Source organism: Elgaria multicarinata, chromosome 17, assembly GCF_023053635.1.
Source record: "Elgaria multicarinata webbii isolate HBS135686 ecotype San Diego chromosome 17, rElgMul1.1.pri, whole genome shotgun sequence".
NCBI lineage: Eukaryota > Metazoa > Chordata > Lepidosauria > Squamata > Anguidae > Elgaria > Elgaria multicarinata.
In genome coordinates this window covers 23,266,691-23,286,372 of record NC_086187.1, presented here as the reverse complement: position 1 = coordinate 23,286,372, position 19,682 = coordinate 23,266,691, and the positions used below count along the sequence as shown (strand labels likewise).

Sequence of the window (19,682 nt, the reverse complement as noted above, 5' to 3'; positions counted from 1 at the left end):
AAAAAAAACTCATGAGAAAGAAGAAGAGGCAAGAAACCAGCCACCTAACCTTTTCTTTCAGACCCGATTGGATTACTGTAACGCACCCTTATAGTCTGGAAGAGTCCAGGTGATCATATGACTGCCAAGGTTTTGTCTGGGAGCAGTAGAGCAGACCACATTAAACCAACCCTCCACCAACCTGTAACCACCCAGAGAAGTTTGGCTTTGGGCCAGTATGGAAAGAGAAGAACTGAATAACCTTTTGTGTCTCCCATTTCTGTCCCTCCACTAACATTTTCCCAGCACTTTCACACGTTCAAAACACTTCCCATGCATTATCTTGTTGTAATCCTTAACTACAACCCTGGAAGGTAAATCAGTATTATTATTATTCCCTATGTTGCAGATAGAAGGGCTGAGGCCGGGAGAAAGCGGCTAGCGTAAAACCCATCTACTAAGTTCATGGGAGAAGTGAGATTCGAACCAAGGGCTTCCTGATCTGCAGCTCCCTCTCTTAGGCACCACACAACACCAGCTCATTAGTATCTATCATTAACTTTGGCTAAAACATGGGTGAGTAGGGACCCAAACTTAGTTCTCTGTAGTACGGTGTATTGTAAGGAAGACAACTTGTCCTCTTGATCCCTGTCCTTCTTGGCTGGTCGCCCAGGGAGGAGATGCAGTTAGACTACAACATATTGTTAATGCATCTCTCAGGGAGGGGAGTTTTCCACCATGTTTAAAAGAAGCAGTGGTACGGCCGCTTCTAAAAAAGCCCTCCCTGGATCCCCTGGACCTTAATAATTATAGACCAGTATCAAATCTTCCATTGCCTTCCAACTCCAAGCAGTCCTGGATGATACAGATTTTCTAGACCCATTTCAAACTAGCTTTCAGACAGGATACGGAGTTGAGACAGCTATGGTCGCCTTAGTGGACGATCTCTGCATGAGTATTGACAGGGGGAGTGTGTCCCTGCTGGTACTTTTGGACCTTTCAGCTAGGGGTGTGCACGGACCCCCCACTCCGCTTCACTTTAAGATCCGCCATTTTCGGATCGGCCCGCCCCGCCCCGCCCCCACTCCGCCTGTGCCCACTCCGCTCTGCTCGGAGCTCCGGATCCGGATCGGAGCTCCGGTCCCCCCCCATAGGGGGGGTTACCGGGCCCTGCCGCCATCGCCGCCCATGCAGCGACGGCGGCAGAGCCCGGTAAGGAGGAGGGGGGCCTTACCTGCCTCCGTCCGTGGTCCGTCGCCGTCTTCAATTGAGCCCGTGGTTCCACCAGGAAGTATGGGCCGCACTGCGGCCCAGACTTCCTGCTGGAACCACGGGCTCAATTGGAGACGGTGACGGACCGCGGACAGAGGCAGGTAAGGGAGAGGAGGGCGGGAGGCGTTACTGGGCCCTGCTGCCGTCGCCGCCTGGGCGACAGCGACAGCAGCAGGGCCCGGTAAACCCCACTTACCTTTCCGGCGGAGCTCCGGATCGAGGCGAAGGATCCGCCTTCACCTCGATCCTCTTCGCCATGCTCCGCCGGCCCCCCAATCCTCTTCGCCTCCGCCTTAAGGGCAGGCGAAGCCCCCCGCTCCGCTACTGCTTCTCCGGTCCAATTAGAAGCGGAGCACATCCCTACTTTCAGCTCCTTTTGATACCATCGACCATGGTATCCTTCTGGAACGCCTGAGGGGTTTAGGAATCGGGGGCACTGTGCTCCAGTGGTTCCGGTCCTACCTGCCAGATGGTGATGCTTGGAGATAGTTGCTCCTCAAAAAAGGAGCTGTTGTATGGCATACCACAAGGTGCCATCCTATCCCCAATGCTGTTTAACATCTACATGAAACCGCTGGGAGAGATCATCCAGAGGCATGGAGCGGGGTGTTATCAGTATGCTGATGACACCCAAGTATATTTCTCTACGCCTTCAATAACAGCGTCAGCTAAGGCTAGTGTGTCTCCTCTGAATGAATGCTTGGAGGCGGTAATGGGCTGGATGAGGAAAAACAAACTGAAGCTAAATCCAGACAAAACAGACATGCTTACAGTCAAGGGCTCTGACCTAGGTTTGGAGGTGTGTCAGCCAGTTCTGGATGGGGCTACACTCCCCCTGAAAGACTGTGTTCGCAGTTTGGGGGTGCTCCTGGATCCGTCGCTCCAAATGACAGCCCAGATGGATGCGACGGCCAGGAGTGCCTACTATCAGCTTTGGCTGATGCGCCCCTTCTTAGAGTCAGAAGACCTAAAGACAGCAGTGCACGTGCTGGTAACCTCAAGGCTTGACTTCTGCAATGCGCTCTACATAGGGCTACCATTGTACCTAGTTCGGAAACTTCAACTAGTTCAAAATACGGCAGCCAGGTTGGTCACCGGTACATCTAGGGGTGAGCATATTACCCCAACATTAAAATCACGCCACTGGCTGCCAATTAGTTTCCGGGCAAAGTACAAAGTGTTGGTCATTACCTTTAAAGCCTTAAATGGCTTGGGTCCAGGTTACCTGCGGGATCGCCTTCTTCCATACAGTCCGCCCCGCACACTCAGGTCCTCTGGGGAGAACTTACTTCAGTCAGCTAAAACTAGGCTGACATCAGTTTCCCAGAGGACCTTTTCTTCTGTCGCCCCAAGATTGTGGAACAGCCTGCCAGAGGAGATTCGTAAAATTAACTCTCTGTGTGATTTTAAGGCAGCTTTAAAGACTAGCCTTTTCCGGCAGGCCTATCCAGATCAATGTAAAATCAAGAATTTTTAAGATGTATTGATTCCTGTTCTAATGTTGTTCCCTGCCTCAATCCAAAGGGAGAGGCGGGTAAGAAATAAATAAATATATTATTATTATTATTATTATTATTATTATTATTATTATTATTATTGGTTAGAGTGCTGGACTGGGACTTGGGAGATCCGGGTTCTAGTCCCCATTCAGCCATGGAATCTCACTGGGTGCCTTTGGGCCAGTCACTAACTCTCAGCCTTACCTGCCTCACAGGGTTGTTGTGAAGATAGAATGGAGAGGACCTAGGGCTCCTTGGAGGAAAAGTCAGAATAAAAGTGTGGTTTTGCTGCATGAGGCAGAGCAACAAATGACTTCCTTGGGTAAAATCCAACGTAAATTTGACTTGGAGTAGACCCATTGAAATGAATGGGGATTAAGTACCTTGCGGCTAACTTAAGACCTGTTCATTGCAGTGAGTCTACTTTGCCCCTCATCTCCACCGCCAAATCAAGGTGCATAGTCTCCAAAGCCTGCCAAGTTATTTTGGCACACGAGGCTGAAATTCCCACAAGCACCTCTCTCCTCTCCCTGGCAGTAGAAGTCTAACAATGTCCAAATAAAGACCTCAACATTTGCTGCTCTTTGATGCCCCCCCCCCAAAAAATTGCTGCCCTTGGCAGTCGCTTCACTTTCCCAAATGGTAGGGGAAAGTATGCATAAATATTCTTCGCTTGTTCGGCAAACTCGGACCTGCGTCTTTCATGTATCTTAAAGGGGTTGTTATCATCTTACCCTTAGTAATCAGGTTACGTACAGTGAACTCTGTTTGGAAACATTCCTGGATGAAAAAATGAGGGGGCGGGGGACTTCCCTCAAGCCGAAGATCCTTTTGAAGGCTCTTGCTCCAGGGTGATTTTGTTCAGAGGCTGCGGTCTCCCGTTGCTTTCCAAATGAGAAATTGCTTTAATGCGCCCTTAACCAACCTGGTGCCCTCCAGCTGTGTTGGCACAACAGAAGTTGCAATCCAACACACCTGCAAGGCTGGTTGGAGAAGCCTGCCTTAATATAGCCCTGTTTTCCTTTTACAGCTAGAAAACAGCACAACAAGAAACCCGGAATAATACTTACAGCATTACAAGTCCCAGGAGGGCAATGAGAAGTGACCATGTCCCAAAGGAAAAGCTAGGAAGGAGCTCCATCTCGGCTCTTGTCTTCTCCAGCGGATATTTCTTTCGTTGACTTTCACTGTTGCGTTGTTGGGTTTCTGTTCTCTTTAAGCTTGGTCAGTTTTGGAGTGAAGGGCAAGGATTTCACAATTTTACCTTTGCTCCTAGCTGGAAGGCTGAACTCAGGCAAAGCTTAATTTTGTTTGGTTTATTTATTGGGAAAGGGGAGGGGTGGAAACTCCACCTACTGAAACAGATCAGCTAGGGGAGGTTGCGTTACTCTCCTTGTGAACTTGAGAACAGCCCTGTTGGATCAAACCAAGGGTCCATCTAGTCCAGCACTCTGTTCACACAGTGGCCAACCAGCCATCGGCCAGGGATGAACAAGCAGGACATGGTGCAACAGCACCCTCCCGCCCATGTTCCCCAGCAACTGGTGCACACAGGCTTCTTGCCTCGAATACCGGAGATAGCACACAACCATCAGGGCTGGTAGCCATGGATAGCCTTTGCCTCCAGGAATTTATCCAACCCCCTTTTAAAGCCATCCAGATTGGTGGCCATCACTACAGACACACAGGAGGAGTGTCTGATATCAGCTTCTTTTGCGGGTACCTAATGTACAGTTAGCAAAACACACACAGGCCTGAACGACCACAGCACAGACGTTTCCAAACGTTCTACCATCACGGGCTCGTTTGTGTGTTGGTTTAAGTGATGAACCATAGCGTGTTGCAGAGGATTCTGGGAGGTATTTTACAGCACACACAGTCGATGCAGGATCCTAGGCAGGCCCATTCGGTCTTACCATCAACCCTCATGAACCGTGGCATCCCCACTAAGGGCTTGTCTATGCACCCTGTATACCCTGTTGTGACGTGACACTGCAGTGTTTATATGACGCAGTCGTCAACTTATAGCCACATCGGGCTTTTCACCCTGAAACGGCATTTTTTCGTAGTTTTGTTTTACCGTGAATTTTTCAGTTGCTTCGAGGTCATTACATTGGGCATGTCTACGCTGGGCGATATCTCGGGGATTGTCCCTGTGCGTCCACATGACACACAGGGGATCCCAGGAGCAGGGAGGGATGATCCCTGCATTTCTCCGGGATATTGCCATACCCTTTTTTCTTGGTTTTTCCCGCAGTCCCGGGATGGTGTGGCCGGCTGTCCCTGCTTCTTCCCTCTTCCCTGCGAGTAGCGGGGGCATCTGAGGGGAGAAGCCAGGATAATGGACTGGATGAGGGCTAATAAACTGAAACTCAATCCAGACAAGACGGAGGTACTGTTAGCGGGTGGTTCTTCTGTCCGGCGAGGTGATGTTTGCCCTGTCCTGGACGGGGTTGCACTCCCCCTAAAGGATCGGGTCCGTAGTTTGGGGGTGCTCTTCGATCCAGAACTGTCACTTGAGGCACAGGTGAACTCAGTGGCAAAGAGCACCTTTTATCAGCTCAGGCTGATATACCAGCTGCGCCCTTATCTGGACAGAGATAGCTTAGCTACAGTTATCCATGCTCTGATAACCTCTCGTTTGGATTACTGCAATGCGTTATACGTGGGGCTGCCTTTGAAAACGGTCCGGAAACTTCAACTGGTGCAAAACAGGGCAGCAAGGTTATTAACAGGGACTGGCCGGCGAGATCACATTACGCCAGTCCTTTTACAACTTCATTGGCTGCCAGTCCAGGTCCGGGCCCAATTCAAAGTGCTGGTATTGACATTTAAAGCCCTAAACGGTTTGGGGCCAGGTTATCTGAAGGAACGCCTCCTCCCATATGTACCTACCCGGACCTTAAGATCATCTACAGGGGGCCTTCTCCGTGAGCCCCTGCCAAAGGAAGTGAGGCAGGTGGCTACTAGGAGGAGGGCTTTCTCCGCTGTGGCACCCCGGTTGTGGAACGAGCTCCCCAGAGAGGTCCGCTTGGCGCCTACACTGTACTGCTTTCGTCGCCAGCTGAAGACCTTTTTATTCACTCAGTATTTTAACACTTAATTTTAACTTAAATTTAAATTTTACTGTTTTAACTCTGTATTTTAATCCTATATCAACTTTGCTGTGTGGTTTTATCCTGGTTGCGCTTTTTATACTGTATTTCATAATTGTGTTTTAAACTGTTGGGTGTTTTACTGTGGTTTTAATTTTTGTGAACCGCCCAGAGAGCTTCGGCTATTGGGCGGTATAAAAATGTAAAAAAAAAAAAAAAAAAAAAATTCTTAAAAAAAAAAAACAGGCACGACATCCTCCTTCCTCCCAGGGCGTCACATGCCGTGTGTGAACGCAGGGGGAGGATCTTGTGATCAGCATCTTGCGAGATCCTCCCCGCTCCCTCCTGGATCGCTGGGAGATGTAGACATGGCGCCGATTGAGACTAGCTCTGGAGCCGATAAAAGTGATTAGAATCTTTAATAGTTCTTGTCTGTGTCTAGAATGCGCGACGTTTCAGATTAGAAATAATCCTTCTTCAGGAGCTGACGCTGAAAACCTTATTCTTATTTATTTATTTATTTATTACATTTCTATACCGCCCAATAGCCGGAGCTCTCTGGGCGGTTCACAAAAATTAAAAACATTCAAAGTATAAAACAACAGTATAAAACCATAGTATAAAATACAATATAAAAGCTCAACCAGATAAAAACAGCAGCAATGCAAAATTACAAATTTAAAACACCAAGTTAACATTTATTTATAGACTGTTAAAATGCTGGGAGAATAAAAAGGGCTTCACCTGGCGTCTAAAAGCATATAATGTAGGTGCCAAGCGAACCTCCTTAGGGAGCTCATTCCACAGCCGGGGTGCCACAGCAGAGAAGGCCCTCCTCCTGGTAGCCACCTGCCTCACTTCCTTTGGCAGGGGCTCACGGAGAAGGACCCCTGAGGATGACTTTAGGGTCCGGGCAGGTACATATGGGAAGAGGCGTTCCTTCAGATAACCTGGCCCCAAGCCGTTTAGGGCTTTAAATGTTAATACCAGCACTTTGAATGACCTGGACTGGCAGCCAATGAAGCTGGAAAAGGACTGGCGTGATGTGGTCTCGTCAGCCAGTCCCTGTTAGTAACCATTAGTATTCTTATATTTTAAATATTTTCTGGGGCCTTTTTCCTTTCTGAGCGTTCTGCTGAACTGCCTCTAATCAAAGAGATCTGGCTCGTAGCTGCAAGTCTGGATCATCGTTCCTTCATCTGTCAGTGATGGCCTCAATTTGGGTTAAGCTAGGGGCGGATCCAAGTGAAGGGTCAGCAGGAATGCAGGGCAGAGGCAGGCTGAATAAGTTGAATGGCTGCTGACACTGAGTTTTTTCCTGGTCGGAGACCCGGCGCTCCCTCCTGCCATGTAACTCTAAAGGAGCTTACCCAATCCCCAAAACAGATTCAGCATGACAACGTCATGAAAAAGACCTACAAACTTCAGTAACTGATCTTGATTGCACTACATAAGCCCCGTGTGAAGGAGCCGTCAGAATTTGCAATCTAACCGTGCCTATGATGATCCCTTCTTGCATCAGGATATTTCCTCTTTGGGGGTATTTCCCGGTCCTTGATTGAAGCAGGTGTTAAAGTTGGACATGCAATATTCGCGGTCCTGTTGCACACGATTGCACCAGGAGTCGTTAAGGGCTGGGAAGAACTCCTGGAAGAAGGACACTCAGAAATAGTTTTCTTTCTTCAGCTCTTGAAACTTTTTAGGTTAAACCTATGGACTTTGATATATTCTCTGTGCTGGATCAGTCAGCAAAATGTGCCTCTTCAGGGTATGGAATTATCCAGAGATACTATGGCCTTAAGGGGGAAAAAAGGAGAGATAATAAAAGAATAAGGGAATGTATTTCTATACTGTTGAATAAGATGAAAGAAGCTTGCGAATTTTGGGGTTATGACTTTATCTGCTGCAAAAACATCTGATGAAGGTTGTACAAAGGCTTAGCATCTGGGCATTAGAATCCAGTAGAATTAATTGCATTCAGCGAGAATTATTAAAATCCCAAGCAATATAACTCTTATTTGGGAGGGAACTGTATAGCTAGCATCCAAGACATTTTCTGCAAGGTGGCTTGTTAGCCATGCAGCGTGGCTTGTGAACCACCCTGAACAACCCCAAAACAAACTATGGGTTCTCAAGTAGGCTTGTCCCAGAAAAATAACCCACCCTGCATGGTTAACAAGCCACCCTGTGGAAGACATCCTGGGTTCAGACAACACTTTAACCCATGGTTCAACAAACAACCCATGGTTCAACAAACAGCCCACACTTAACCACTGAACGTGGGTTAGCGTGTTGTGTGAACCCAGTCAAAGAAGCTGAATTAGGGGGGGAATCATCCAGTAGCTCCACAGGGCCTTTGGCAGAATTTCTTCCCCTCCCCTGCAACTAGATCTCTCTTTTAACAATTGAACTTGCATGCGAAGTAGGCATTCCGCCATTGAGCTACGGCCCTGCCCCAAATCCCCTGCTGTGTTATCAGCGACTTTGACTGAAGAAGCGCTGAGAACTAGCAGTTGCCTAACCTTTGCCATCAATGTGTGTGACAGCATCGTGAAGAAGATCATTGTTATTCTATACTAATCTCTTGATTGATTTGTACCTGAAGGTCACAGCAAAGGCCGGGAGAAGGTGAAGAGTGCAAGCGGTTCCTGCTAGGATAAGGTCACCTGTGATAAATCATGGTACACACTAAAGCCTGCTATGCAATCCATCAATCAGCAACAATTCCCTAGAACCAGCCCCATCAATGTCAGATATTGAATTTCTCAGATTTTTGACATTGCTTAAACAAGAATCAGTGAACAGAAGAAGAGCCCTGCTGAATCAGACCAAGGGTCCATCTAGTCCAGCACTCAGTTCACATAGCGGCCAACTAGATGTCAACCAGGAACCCACAAGCAGGACACAGGAGCATCAGCACCCTCCCAACCATGTTCCCCAGCAACTGGTGTTTATAGGATTGCTGCCTTTGATCCTGAAGGTTGTACTAGTAGCCCTTGATAGCTTTCTCCTCCAGGAATTTATCCAATCCCTTTTTAAAGCCATCCAAATTGGCAGCCATCACGACATCTTCTGGCAGAGAATTCCATAGTTTAACACTGCGTTGTGTGAAGAAGTCCTTCCTTTCATCTGTCCTGAATCTCTCACCAATTAGCTTCATGGAATGGCTCCTTTGGGTTCTAGTATTATGGGAGAGGGAGCAAAATGTCTCCCTACCCACTTCCTTCACACCGTCATGCATAATTTCGTATTCCTCTATCAGTTTTCCCTTTACCCTCCTGTTTTCCAGGCTGAACAATCCCAGCTGTTGTGACTGTTGTGACCTTCTGTCATAGGGGAGATGCTCCATCCAAACCCTTGATCATTTCAGTTGCCCTTTTCTGCATTATGATACGATCCCATTGGCCCATCCCCCTTAGCATTCTCTGTAGGCCCACTTCTGGGGCGACAGGAGCCTGCAGCAGTGGGGAGCGACCCCCAAATGTCCAAGGAGGTATCTCTTTGAGCTCTTACAAACAGTAAACACTATCTCACCTTTCTCAGCTCTGAAAGCTTTGTGGTCCTTCTTGTGATGCCGTAGCTGTGAATGAATGCTGCCCCCTCCTGGATGGAAGGAGGGTTACTGATTGTGTCACCAGTTAGCCGGGGCAGGGGGTGAGAATAATCCATAAAGGTGGTAAACAGCCACAGAAGTTGTCTCTTTTACAGCCTGGCAGTCAAGGGCTGTGCCGTGTTCTGGGGCTGATAGCTGCAGATGTATCCCTTCCGCTGCGCTGTGTAATTTGCCCACGAGCGATGAATCCGTTACATGGAATTTCTCAATTATTGGCACGATTTAAAAAATTCATATGCTGCAGAGAAGATGCACAATTACTATGTAAATCAAGGCTTGAAAACACGGCCTCTCCGCTGCAGTAAATGCATCGCTGTCCGTCGTGAGCGAGAAGAGAGTTCCCGAGTTCAGGAAATAATTCAGGGGCGGGGAAAGGGTGGGGTGCAGCAGCAGAGGGGAAGACTTTTCCGTGAAGGAGCATTTCACGCAAACTACATCAGACGGAGCCATGAGAATGATGTCCGGAAAGGCAAGATGAGTTCATGCTGCAACTACTGCCATTACAGCTAGAGTCATTCAAGAGGCAGCTGGACAACCCTCTGTCAGGGATGCTTTAGGGTGGATTCCTTCATTGAGCAGGGGGTTGGACTCGATGGCCTTGTAGGCCCCTTCCAACTCTGCTATTCTATGATTCTATGATTCTATGATCAGAGGTTTCCTTGGCCAAAATTGCCACCAGATACTTTCTGAATATTATGCAAACATTTGACGCATCTTTAGTATTTCACTGCACCACAGAATCATAGAATAGCAGAGTAGGAAAGCCATCGAGTCCAACCCCCTGCTCAATGCAGGAATCCACCCTAAAGCATCCCTGACAGATGGTTGTCCAGCTGCTTCTTAAATGACTCTAGTGTAGGAGAGCCCACAACCTCCCTAGGTAACTGATTCCATTGTTGTACTGCTCTAACAGTCAGGAAGTTTTTCCTGATGTCCAGCCTGAACCTGGCTTCCTTTAACTTGAGCCCGTTATTCCGTGTCCTGCACTCTGGGAGGATCGAGAAGAGATCCTGGCCCTCCTCTGTGTGACAGTTCATAATTGACTCTTATTGTTTCTTGACCTGCCCTTGGTGTTTGACAATTGACATGCAATGGTTGATAGGTGACCTGTAGTGGTATTCAGTATTTGACCATTGATATGTAAGGGTGTTTACTATTTGGCTATATTTGGAAATGGACATACAGTTGTTTTTCGTATTTGACAATATTTGATAGTTGACCTGCAACTCTGTTTATTATTCCAATAACTGTTTTAGTTGTTCAGGTATTTTAATAAATTAGCATGTGCTTCCATGGGTTACAACCCATTTCATCAAGTGCTATAAAGTTGAACTAGAGGTTTTGAGACTGAAAATTTGTCTCGAACAAGCCATCTTGAGAGCCCATGGTTTGTTGTCAAGTTGTTCAGAGTGGTTAAGAAGCCATGCTGCATGGTTAACTAGCCACCCTCCAAGAAATGTCCTGGGTTCAGACAGCATGCTAACCTATGGCTCGACAAACAACCCACGGTTCAACAACAACCCACATTCAACCACTGAGTGGGGGTTAGTGTGTTGTGTGAACAGCTCATAGCTGGTCAGTGTCATTAGCATCTAGGGGAGTTCAGGTTAAGGTGATTGGAGTTTATTGCAAGGTATCATGGAGGTTTGTGGCTACAGCTCAGAATTTACTTTCAAACAGTTTGGTCTTCTCAATTTTCAAAATAACCTTCCTCTTTTCCAAACCAGAGGATTTTTTAAAAAATTCTGTTTGTTTCTTGGTAGCGCTGATTTATGCATGTGTTTGCAAGTTCAAGGCAGTTCGTATCTGTCTGGAGGCATTCGTGCCAGAGGGCTGATTTGTGTGTGTGTGTGTGTGTGTATGTGTGTCTGCCCCAGGAGTTTATTGCTATGGGTCACGGAGGTTTAAGCTCTTGCTGCATTGTGTTGCAGGCAAACGCTGCAATCTGGCCCACTCTCTTTGTGATAAGCGCGTTCTCTGCTGTCAGATTGGCTCCACTTTGTGATTTCTTCATCTAACATTTAACTGGTTGTTCATTGGAGCAGGAGAGAGACTCCTCTAAAGAACACAAAGCGAGCAGTGTGTGTGTGAGTGTGTGTGTGTGTAAAATTGCCTCCTTTTTATTTTTTTGCTAAATGGAAATGCCAGAACAGATGGAAATATTGCAGATGAGTTTCTCGTGGAAGCATTATGAAAATTCAGAAATCGTGCGTCTTTGAAATGATGGCATTGTTATAAGCTGCGAGGCTCGAAATGGTGCAGTACAGCTCAGAATTAACTTTCAGGCATTGCAGATTCTTGTAGTTGGTTGGTGAGTGGCTGGGTGTTTTTTCTCCCCTTGCCAGTCCTCAAAACGACAACACCTTTTCCTCTTTCTGATGGTTTCGTCCCTGGTGCTTCGCGGGTGTCAGCGCCCAGCAAAAGAAGCAGAGCAGTTCTGCTGCATTGGGGGTCCTTCTCATCTGCTTGGGACTCAGGAGAAATAATTTCCCTTGGGGAGGGAATGACTACCTTTCAGTTTCCATTTCTTCTCTGTAACCCATCTGGCCTACCTCGCAGGTTTGTTGTGAAGGGGAATGGGACGAAATTTCCAGAGGAGATGCCCTGCTAGTCTGTGGCTGCCAAAACAACAGAGCCAGGTGGCATCTTAAATGGACCGTCGATCCGACATAAGGCAGCTTCACATGTCCGTCCGTGATAAACAATGCAGCTCCTATCCACGGCTCATGCCTGAGTTGTTTCATGAGCTTTTAATGGCTGCACTCTTCTAGCCCTATTTTTTTTAAAAAAATAGTTGCAAGGAATTATTTTGGGGACTGTTTAATCCTTCCACCTGCCCCCTGCCCACCCCAAGGCACTGCATATTTTCTCTCTGAACTAGAGCAAATCTCTCCAAAAATTTTTTTTAAAGGAGCAGCAGGTCAATCCTCTATAGAAAAGCTTCTTTCTTCCTTTTCTCTGCTGCCGCTACCCTGCTCAGTTATATGGGGGTGAAATCTCACACTCTTGGCCCTACAGGGAAGCTTGCAGGAGCACCAAATATTATCCAGGCTTCCTTTTCATGGGCAAAAGTAAACCTATTTTAGGAAGCAAGCCCTCCCCATTTCCCTAACCATCCAGGCAGAACGTCCCTCTGAATTGCTTCTCCTGTTTTTAAATACGATTAACTGCTTAGGGGGGAAGGGAGCAAATGCACAGAATTTCATGGGGATTATATATCTATTTTTTCCCCCTTGGAGGAGGGAGTGAACGAAGGGGGGAGCATTGAGCAGACCAACAGCTAGCAAGGAAGGGGTTAAACAACCTATTTCTCCTCCCCGTGGCAATCTTCCGTGCAATCTGAAACCAGCCAAAGCTGCTTTTTGGGGGGGTTGGAGCGATGGTGGATAAACCATTGCAGAAATAGAAAAAACTGCAGTTTAGCACGGCAGGATGTAGGCTGGAGGCAGGACCGGCCCTACCGTTAGGCACTGACGTAGCTTCGTCAGACAGCTTATTTTACATGTCATGCAAGGGCAGCAAATTGTTAACCATTTCATTTAAGAATATTGTCATTTTCCTGCTGGGATGGAGAGATGGGGTAAAACACTTGTGGGGTGTTCTGCCTTGAATGCCAGAATAATTTGGGACATTTCTGCAGGCTTTTATCCCACACCTTTCCAGGGCTTCTGATTCCGGATTCTTTGTGGCATTAAGATCAGCTCCTTTACACGTGTTCCCCCCTTCCCCCGGAGTTTTCTTTCTCTGCCCTTCTATATGTTTCACTATACAACCACTAGATGGCACATTACATGAGGCTCTCATTCCGCCATTTCGAAATAATACCAGGCTTTCCTCATTAGGAAAAAAAACACCCCGCAATAATAGTTGCAAAGCTTGGGAGAGGTGCTGGAGAAAGATGTCATCATGTAAAGGACCCGCAAACTACCATGAGTGAGCAATCCAAAGCGTACAATAAAAGCCCCATGTAGCAAGGCTCTCGACTGACCTTTTCTACGGCTATGCATTTGGGGATGGGCAGTGCCATTTGCCACGCTGCCTCGTGTCTTTGGCAGGCCCTGGCTTGACCAGATAGTTTTGTCTGTCTCCTTCAGACAGCAAAAACTGTCATTGTTAACCCAGACGCACAGCGGGTATCTCACGAACAGAAAGTATCCTAGTCTCTGTTGGGTTCTTCTAATCTAAGCAACCCTAAATAAATCATTTATTTATCAAAACGTCTGTATCACTTTTCCTCATGTTGTTGCTTACACCACATTATTCACTGCTGTGAAAAGTAGGGTGCTTCCAGACGGAGGGATCTGAGTGCTACCAATTGTGCAGCTGTACCAGCTTTTTCCCCCTTCCCGGTGGATTTTCTGCAGTAACAGAAAAGATGGGAGAAATGGTGGGGGGGCAGACGCTTGAGGGCAGAGAGCAGCGGGGGGGTTACTTGAGGACAGGGGGGGGTGCGCCACAGGGCCTGCTCGCTGCCCTCCGATGCAGCAGAAGACCCTGTCGTCTTGACATAAAATCAGCTTCTGCGTGTAGAAATAAAAAAGGGTGCATCCTTTGCCTCAGGCAGCAAAATATCTTGGCCTCCCCCACCCACCACCCCACACCCTCTCCACAATCACTCTCACACAGAGAAACAAAATAAAGGCTCCAGTTCATTCGGCGGGGGGAGAGCTTATCTGAAGAACAAAGAATTTGTCTCTGTAAAACTGACTTTTGTGCTACCGTCCCACTCTGTGGGCTCAAAGACTTTCCCCTGCTGTTCAGATAATTTCGAGTGAAGTACTCCTTTAGAAAACACCTCGCTACGGTTTCACTGCAGCGCTGAGGAGTCTTGGCTGCCTGCGGCTTCAGCTATGCCCTGCCTAAGATTCATGTCTCCTGCCCCAAGCTACTACTGTCTCTCTCTGTCTCTGTCTCTCTCTCTCTCTGTCTCTCTCTCTCTCTCTCTCTCACACACACACACACACACGTACGTGTGCCTTGTTCATTTAGGAGAAGGATGTGGCACTGAACTCTTAAGAGCTACAGGCACAAAGCGCAACTCCAGAGGACTGGATAAAATCATATCGAAACCATAAGCTTGATTAAACAACCCCGCTGTCCTGTATGAAAATGACTAAACCCCCGTTTCCCCTCTTTCAATGTGCCAGGAGTAGGCTCTTACTCACTAAGTGTTGGGACCAAGATGAACGTTGACAGGATGTATCTATTCAAAAGAAGCGACAGTAGAGAGGACAGTGAAGTTTGCATGACTTTGGCCTAGAAACAGGTTTCAAAAGGAGATGTGAGGAACCCCCTGTATTCGTTTCCAGGTTGGACTTTTATCAGAGTTGGGCTAGAACGTTCAGCTGATTCTTTGTTTCGAAGGGCTGCTCTTTGAAAAACGCCTGCTAGGGTAAAAGTTCATCCCCCTAAATGGTGTTGGGAATATTGCAACTCGTCTGCAAGTGACAGGAAAGGATTTGCCATTAGTTCATGGGAATTTTGGCCACAGCTAGGGCTTTGCTAGACCCACCTTGGAATCCGGGCCTGTAGAGGGGCCAGGCTGCGCTAGAAGTAGCGCGGCCTGTCGGGTCCGTCTACACGTCAGACGCGACGGGATCTAGGAAAGCCCTGTTGCGTCCGCCATTTTCTTTTCCAGTTAAAGGGGCCGCTTGCGCAGGAGCGCACCAGTGCTAAAGGTAGGAATTGGTTTTTTAAAAAAATTGGGTTCCCTGCTACCCCCTTCCCCCGATTCCCCCCCCCCTGTGATCTCCCCTGGCCCTCCGTTTCCCACCCCCCAGTAGCCTTCCATTTCCCACCCTCCGTAGCCCCCCATTTCCTGCCCCGATCTCCCATAGCCCTCTGTTTCCTGCCCCCCGAAGGCCTCCATTTCCCGCCCCCCATAGCCCTCCATTTCCCACCCCCGATCTCCCATAGGTCACAATTCCCGCCCCCCCCCCATGTCCCTTAGGCTGCGATTCCCGCCCCCCCATGTCCCCACCCTAGCCCTGATGGCCGCAGAGCTCCTGTGGAGTGCTGAGGCTGGTCCGCCGCTTTTCCCAGCTACTCAGAAGTAAATGCGGTAGCTGGGGAAAGCGGCAGACCTAGCTACATACCTGCGGTCTTGGGCTCAGCCCGAGACCGCAGGAAAAACCAGGCTAAAAGAGGTGCCGGTTACCTTGGGCCCAGGGAGGGTTGACCCCTGCCTGAGCCCGGGATACCCTGTGCATCATCTGGACGCACAGGGACGAGCCCAGGCCTCGTACCGGGCTAAAGCCTCGTCTAGCAAGGCCCCTAGTCTTAGGATCTCTATAGCCTACCCTGTGGTTTCTTGCTTCTGCTCCCCACCTTCTTTCCCCCACCCCGCTCTCTGCTCTCCTCCATTGCTGGGAGCACTTGTGTTTGCTCTCTCTTCCTGCCAACGTTATAGGATACAAAACGAACTAAGCAAACTTCTTTGAAACTGTGTTCTGTACCTGCATATTATATGCAAGAGAATATTGGGGGTAAAGCTGTTTATCTTTCCTTCACTGAAGAAGGGTGTGGTCTCCTTTTCTAGCCTTGGGTGCACGTGAGACTGGTAAACGCTCATTCTGATTTGCCTCTTTGTTTTTCTCTGCTAACTGCCTTTCTAACAGGAGGCGGCAACACCGAATCAATCCCATCCAAGAGAAGCCTTTTGTCCTAAGGAAGCCTTGAAGCAGTTTATAGTGCAAATCTTCAAAGCAACTGTGAAGCAACTCATTGCTTTTACTAGGAGATTGCTTTGAAGACCTGCCCTCGGGAAACCGGTGGGGGTGGGGTTAAAAGCCAAACCACCACCAGGGTCCCCCAAAGGGGTTAGCTTTTAACCCCCATTCCCAGTTTTCCCAGTAGCATCCTTTCAAAACAGAGACCTGGTCGAGATCAGAGTTTGCATAGGGGCTAGTTTGGACGGGCAAAGCTTGATTCAGAAATGGACTAAACTATTTCTTGATTTTGAGAGAAGCAACTGTGCTCGTTTCCAAGCCAAGCTGATGTGAGCCAGGAGGATCGTGTCCATTTCTGTGCAGGAGTGACAAAATGGGTGTCCAGGAGGAGCGTGGGCTCTTCTTCTTCTTCTTCTTCTTCTTCTTCTTCTTCTTCTTCTTCTTCTTCTTCTTCTTCTTCTTCTTCTTCTTCTTCTTCTTCTTCTTCTTCTTCTTCCTCCTCCTCCTCCTCCTCCTCCTCCTCCTCCTCCCATACTTTATCTGCTTGGACTAGAGATGGGATCCTCCTCCTCCTCCTCCTCCTTCTTCTTCTTCTTCTTCTTCTTCTTCTTCTTCTTCTTCTTCTTCTTCCTCCTCCTCCTCCCACTCCTCCCATACTTTATCTGCTTGGACTAGAGATGGGATCCAGTTTCTTCTTCTTCTTCTTCTTCTTCTTCTTCTTCTTCTTCTTCTTCTTCTTCCTCCTCCTCCTCCCACTCCTCCCATACTTTATCTGCTTGGACTAGAGATGGGATCCAGTTTCTTCTTCTTCTTCTTCTTCTTCTTCTTCTTCTTCTTCTTCTTCTTCTTCTTCTTTGTCTCTAATATACAAGCAACAGCATTGTTTCAGAAATGATTCCCCTCCCTCCATTTCTTTCAACAGAAATCAATAGCACTGAGTTCTCATTATAACCACGCTACAAATTAACCCGCGTGTCGGAGCGTTGTGGAACTTGAAACCAAGTGCTGAATAAGACGGACTTTTCTGTTTCAAAATTTGGAAACGAAGCCTACAAAGCAAAGGGCCCAAAATGATGAACCCCCTACTCCCAACCCCCAACCACCTAATCAAATCCACGCAAGATAAAAGTCTGTCTCAAGGGAACTCATCCTTAGCGTGTTTGCGGAGGGAGAGCTCTTGGCACTATGAATTAAAATGCATTGTGCAGCACGTCTGTCTTTTTCCTTTAATGGATTTTCTCTGTGTGTGTTATTTTTAAAAAGATAGAAGTGGTGGGAAAACACAGGAAGATTTCCTGGACGATGTAGTTATCTAGAACCCTGTCAAATTCCATGAATTAGGCGATGGTGTGATAAAACTGTCCAGAAACATCTTTATTCAATTAAACGTTTATTTATTTATTTATTTATTTTCTTACATTTATATACCACCCCATAGCCGAAGCCCTCTGAGCGGTGTACAGAAGTTAAAAACAGTGGGCATTAAAAACAAGTATACAAAATTTTAAACTATCAAGAACATAAAAAACAACAATATCCTTTTTAAAACAACTATTCTGGGGTTAAGTAAGGGCAAACAAACTCAGCATATGTTGTTAACTGCCTGGGAAAAGAGAAAAGTCTTGACCTGGCGCCGAAAAGATTACAATGTTGCGCCAGGCGAGCCTCATCGGGGAGATCATTCCATAATTGGGGGGCCACCACTGAAAAGGCCCTCCCCCTTGTTGCCATCCTCCAAGCTTCCCTCGGAGTAGGCACTCAGAGGAGGGCCTTAGATGTTTGGAACTACGGAATTCGCTGCCACAACTTGTAGTGATGGCCAACAATCTGGGTGGCTTTAAAAGGGGGTTGGACAAATTCCTGGAGGAGGAGGTTATCAAGGGCTAATAGCCCTGATGGCTACCTGCTAACTCCCGTATCGGAGGCAATAAGGCCTATATACACCAGTTGCTGGGGAACGTGGGCAGGAAAATGCTTATTGTTGGCCACTGTGTGAACAGAGTGCTGGACTAGATGGACCCTTGGTCTGATGCAACATGACTCTTCTTATGTTCTTAACTAGTAAGGAGTTCATGCTGAAAGTATAAAACAAGACCTACAAACTGGGACATTCGAAACGTCCTTAATATAAGCTATTCATAAATATCGTTTCATTAAATAAATAAATAAATAAATAAATAACTTCTAATGCTGTTTTACTATGAGTAAATAAATCCTCATGCCATCTTGCCTGCGGTGACGTTGCAGATTTATAGCTGTGGTGTGCTCACTCGATTTCTACACAACATGATTTGGCTTCCGTCTCTGCTGCATTTGATATCAGGTTCTCCCCAGATGCAAGCTTTGAGGTCAAGGCAACTGATGACCCACGGACTACTTGCTGGTAATCGGGACAGGTGCTTCCGCTAATAGACAGCCTTTCTTGGAACTGATGCCCAGTTCAGGGCTTGTGGATATTTCCACAGGGCTTTGTCTTTTTAGAAACGGCCCAATTAAAATATGAACCATCTCCTCGCCGCGGCCCTCTACAGATGCTTTCTGCGCGGTCTTGTCATGGCTTAGGATGTGCAGGGGACAGAAAAATCAACTTCCATCTCAGCTTGTCTGCTGGAAAACAATGTTAGCAGAGGGTTGGGGGGCGGGGAGAAGTCGGCTTTTTGCCTCCTTTTGCTCATCAGGACATGCTCAAAAAGTGAGGATTTAGATCTTCTTCCTATAAATGCTCTCATCCAGATGGGACACAGTGAAAACATAGAATAGTAGAGTTGGAAGGGGCCTATAAGGCCATTGAGTCCAACACTCTGCCGAATGCAGGAATCCACCCTAAAGCATACCTGACAGATGGCTGTCCAGCTGCTTCTTGAAGGCCTCTAGTGTGGGAGAGCCCATGACCTTCCTAGGTAATTGGTTTCATTGTCATACTGCTCTAACACTCAGGCAGTTTTTCCTGATGTCCAGCCGGAACCTGGCTTCCTGTAACTTGAGCCCATTATTCTGTGTCCTGCACTTTGGGAGGATTGAGAAGAAATCCTGGCCCTCCTCTGTGTGACAACCTTTCAAGTCCTTGAATAGTGCTATCATGTCTCTCCTCAGTCTTCTCTTCTCCAAGCTAAACATGCCCAGTTCTTTCAGTCTCTCCTCATAGGGTTTTGTTCCCAGACCCCTGATCATCCTCGTTGCCCTCCTCTGAACCCCCTCCAGCATGTCTGCAATCTAAATTAATCTTTTGATTTCAGCTGTTTTTAGTTTAGGGTTTGTTCTCTGTGCAATCCTGGGTTTTAGATGATGTAGTAAAAATTGTGGAATACGAACCAATTAAATCCAATAAAAAGGCATCCGGATGCAGTTTTCAAAGAAAGGTTTATTTTCCACTTCAGGTACCAAGGAAATCCTTTGCGCAAAGGGTCCTCCCTCCAGACCAGATGATGAGATGAGAGAGGCCCCGAACAGATGTTAACTTGGAGTTTTATACAAGGAAGGAACATTACACACATACAATTGGCTATTAGCCCAAATCGTCACAGTCTATGTCACTTCCAGAGTTCTTGACATGCTC

General features: G+C 47.4%; 1 protein-coding gene across 1 annotated transcript in view; it reads right to left on the bottom strand.

Moving 5' to 3' along the window:
- Window positions 1-4,019, bottom strand: part of LOC134410384 (cytochrome P450 3A9-like) — a 44,092-nt gene extending 40,073 nt beyond the window's left edge. Inside the window, exon 1 of the mRNA XM_063143639.1 lies at window positions 3,821-4,019. Coding sequence (XP_062999709.1) covers window positions 3,821-3,891 — 71 coding nt within the window. The 5' untranslated portion in view covers window positions 3,892-4,019. The remainder of the gene's footprint in view (window positions 1-3,820) is intronic.
- Between the last annotated feature and the right edge of the window lie 15,663 nt (window positions 4,020-19,682).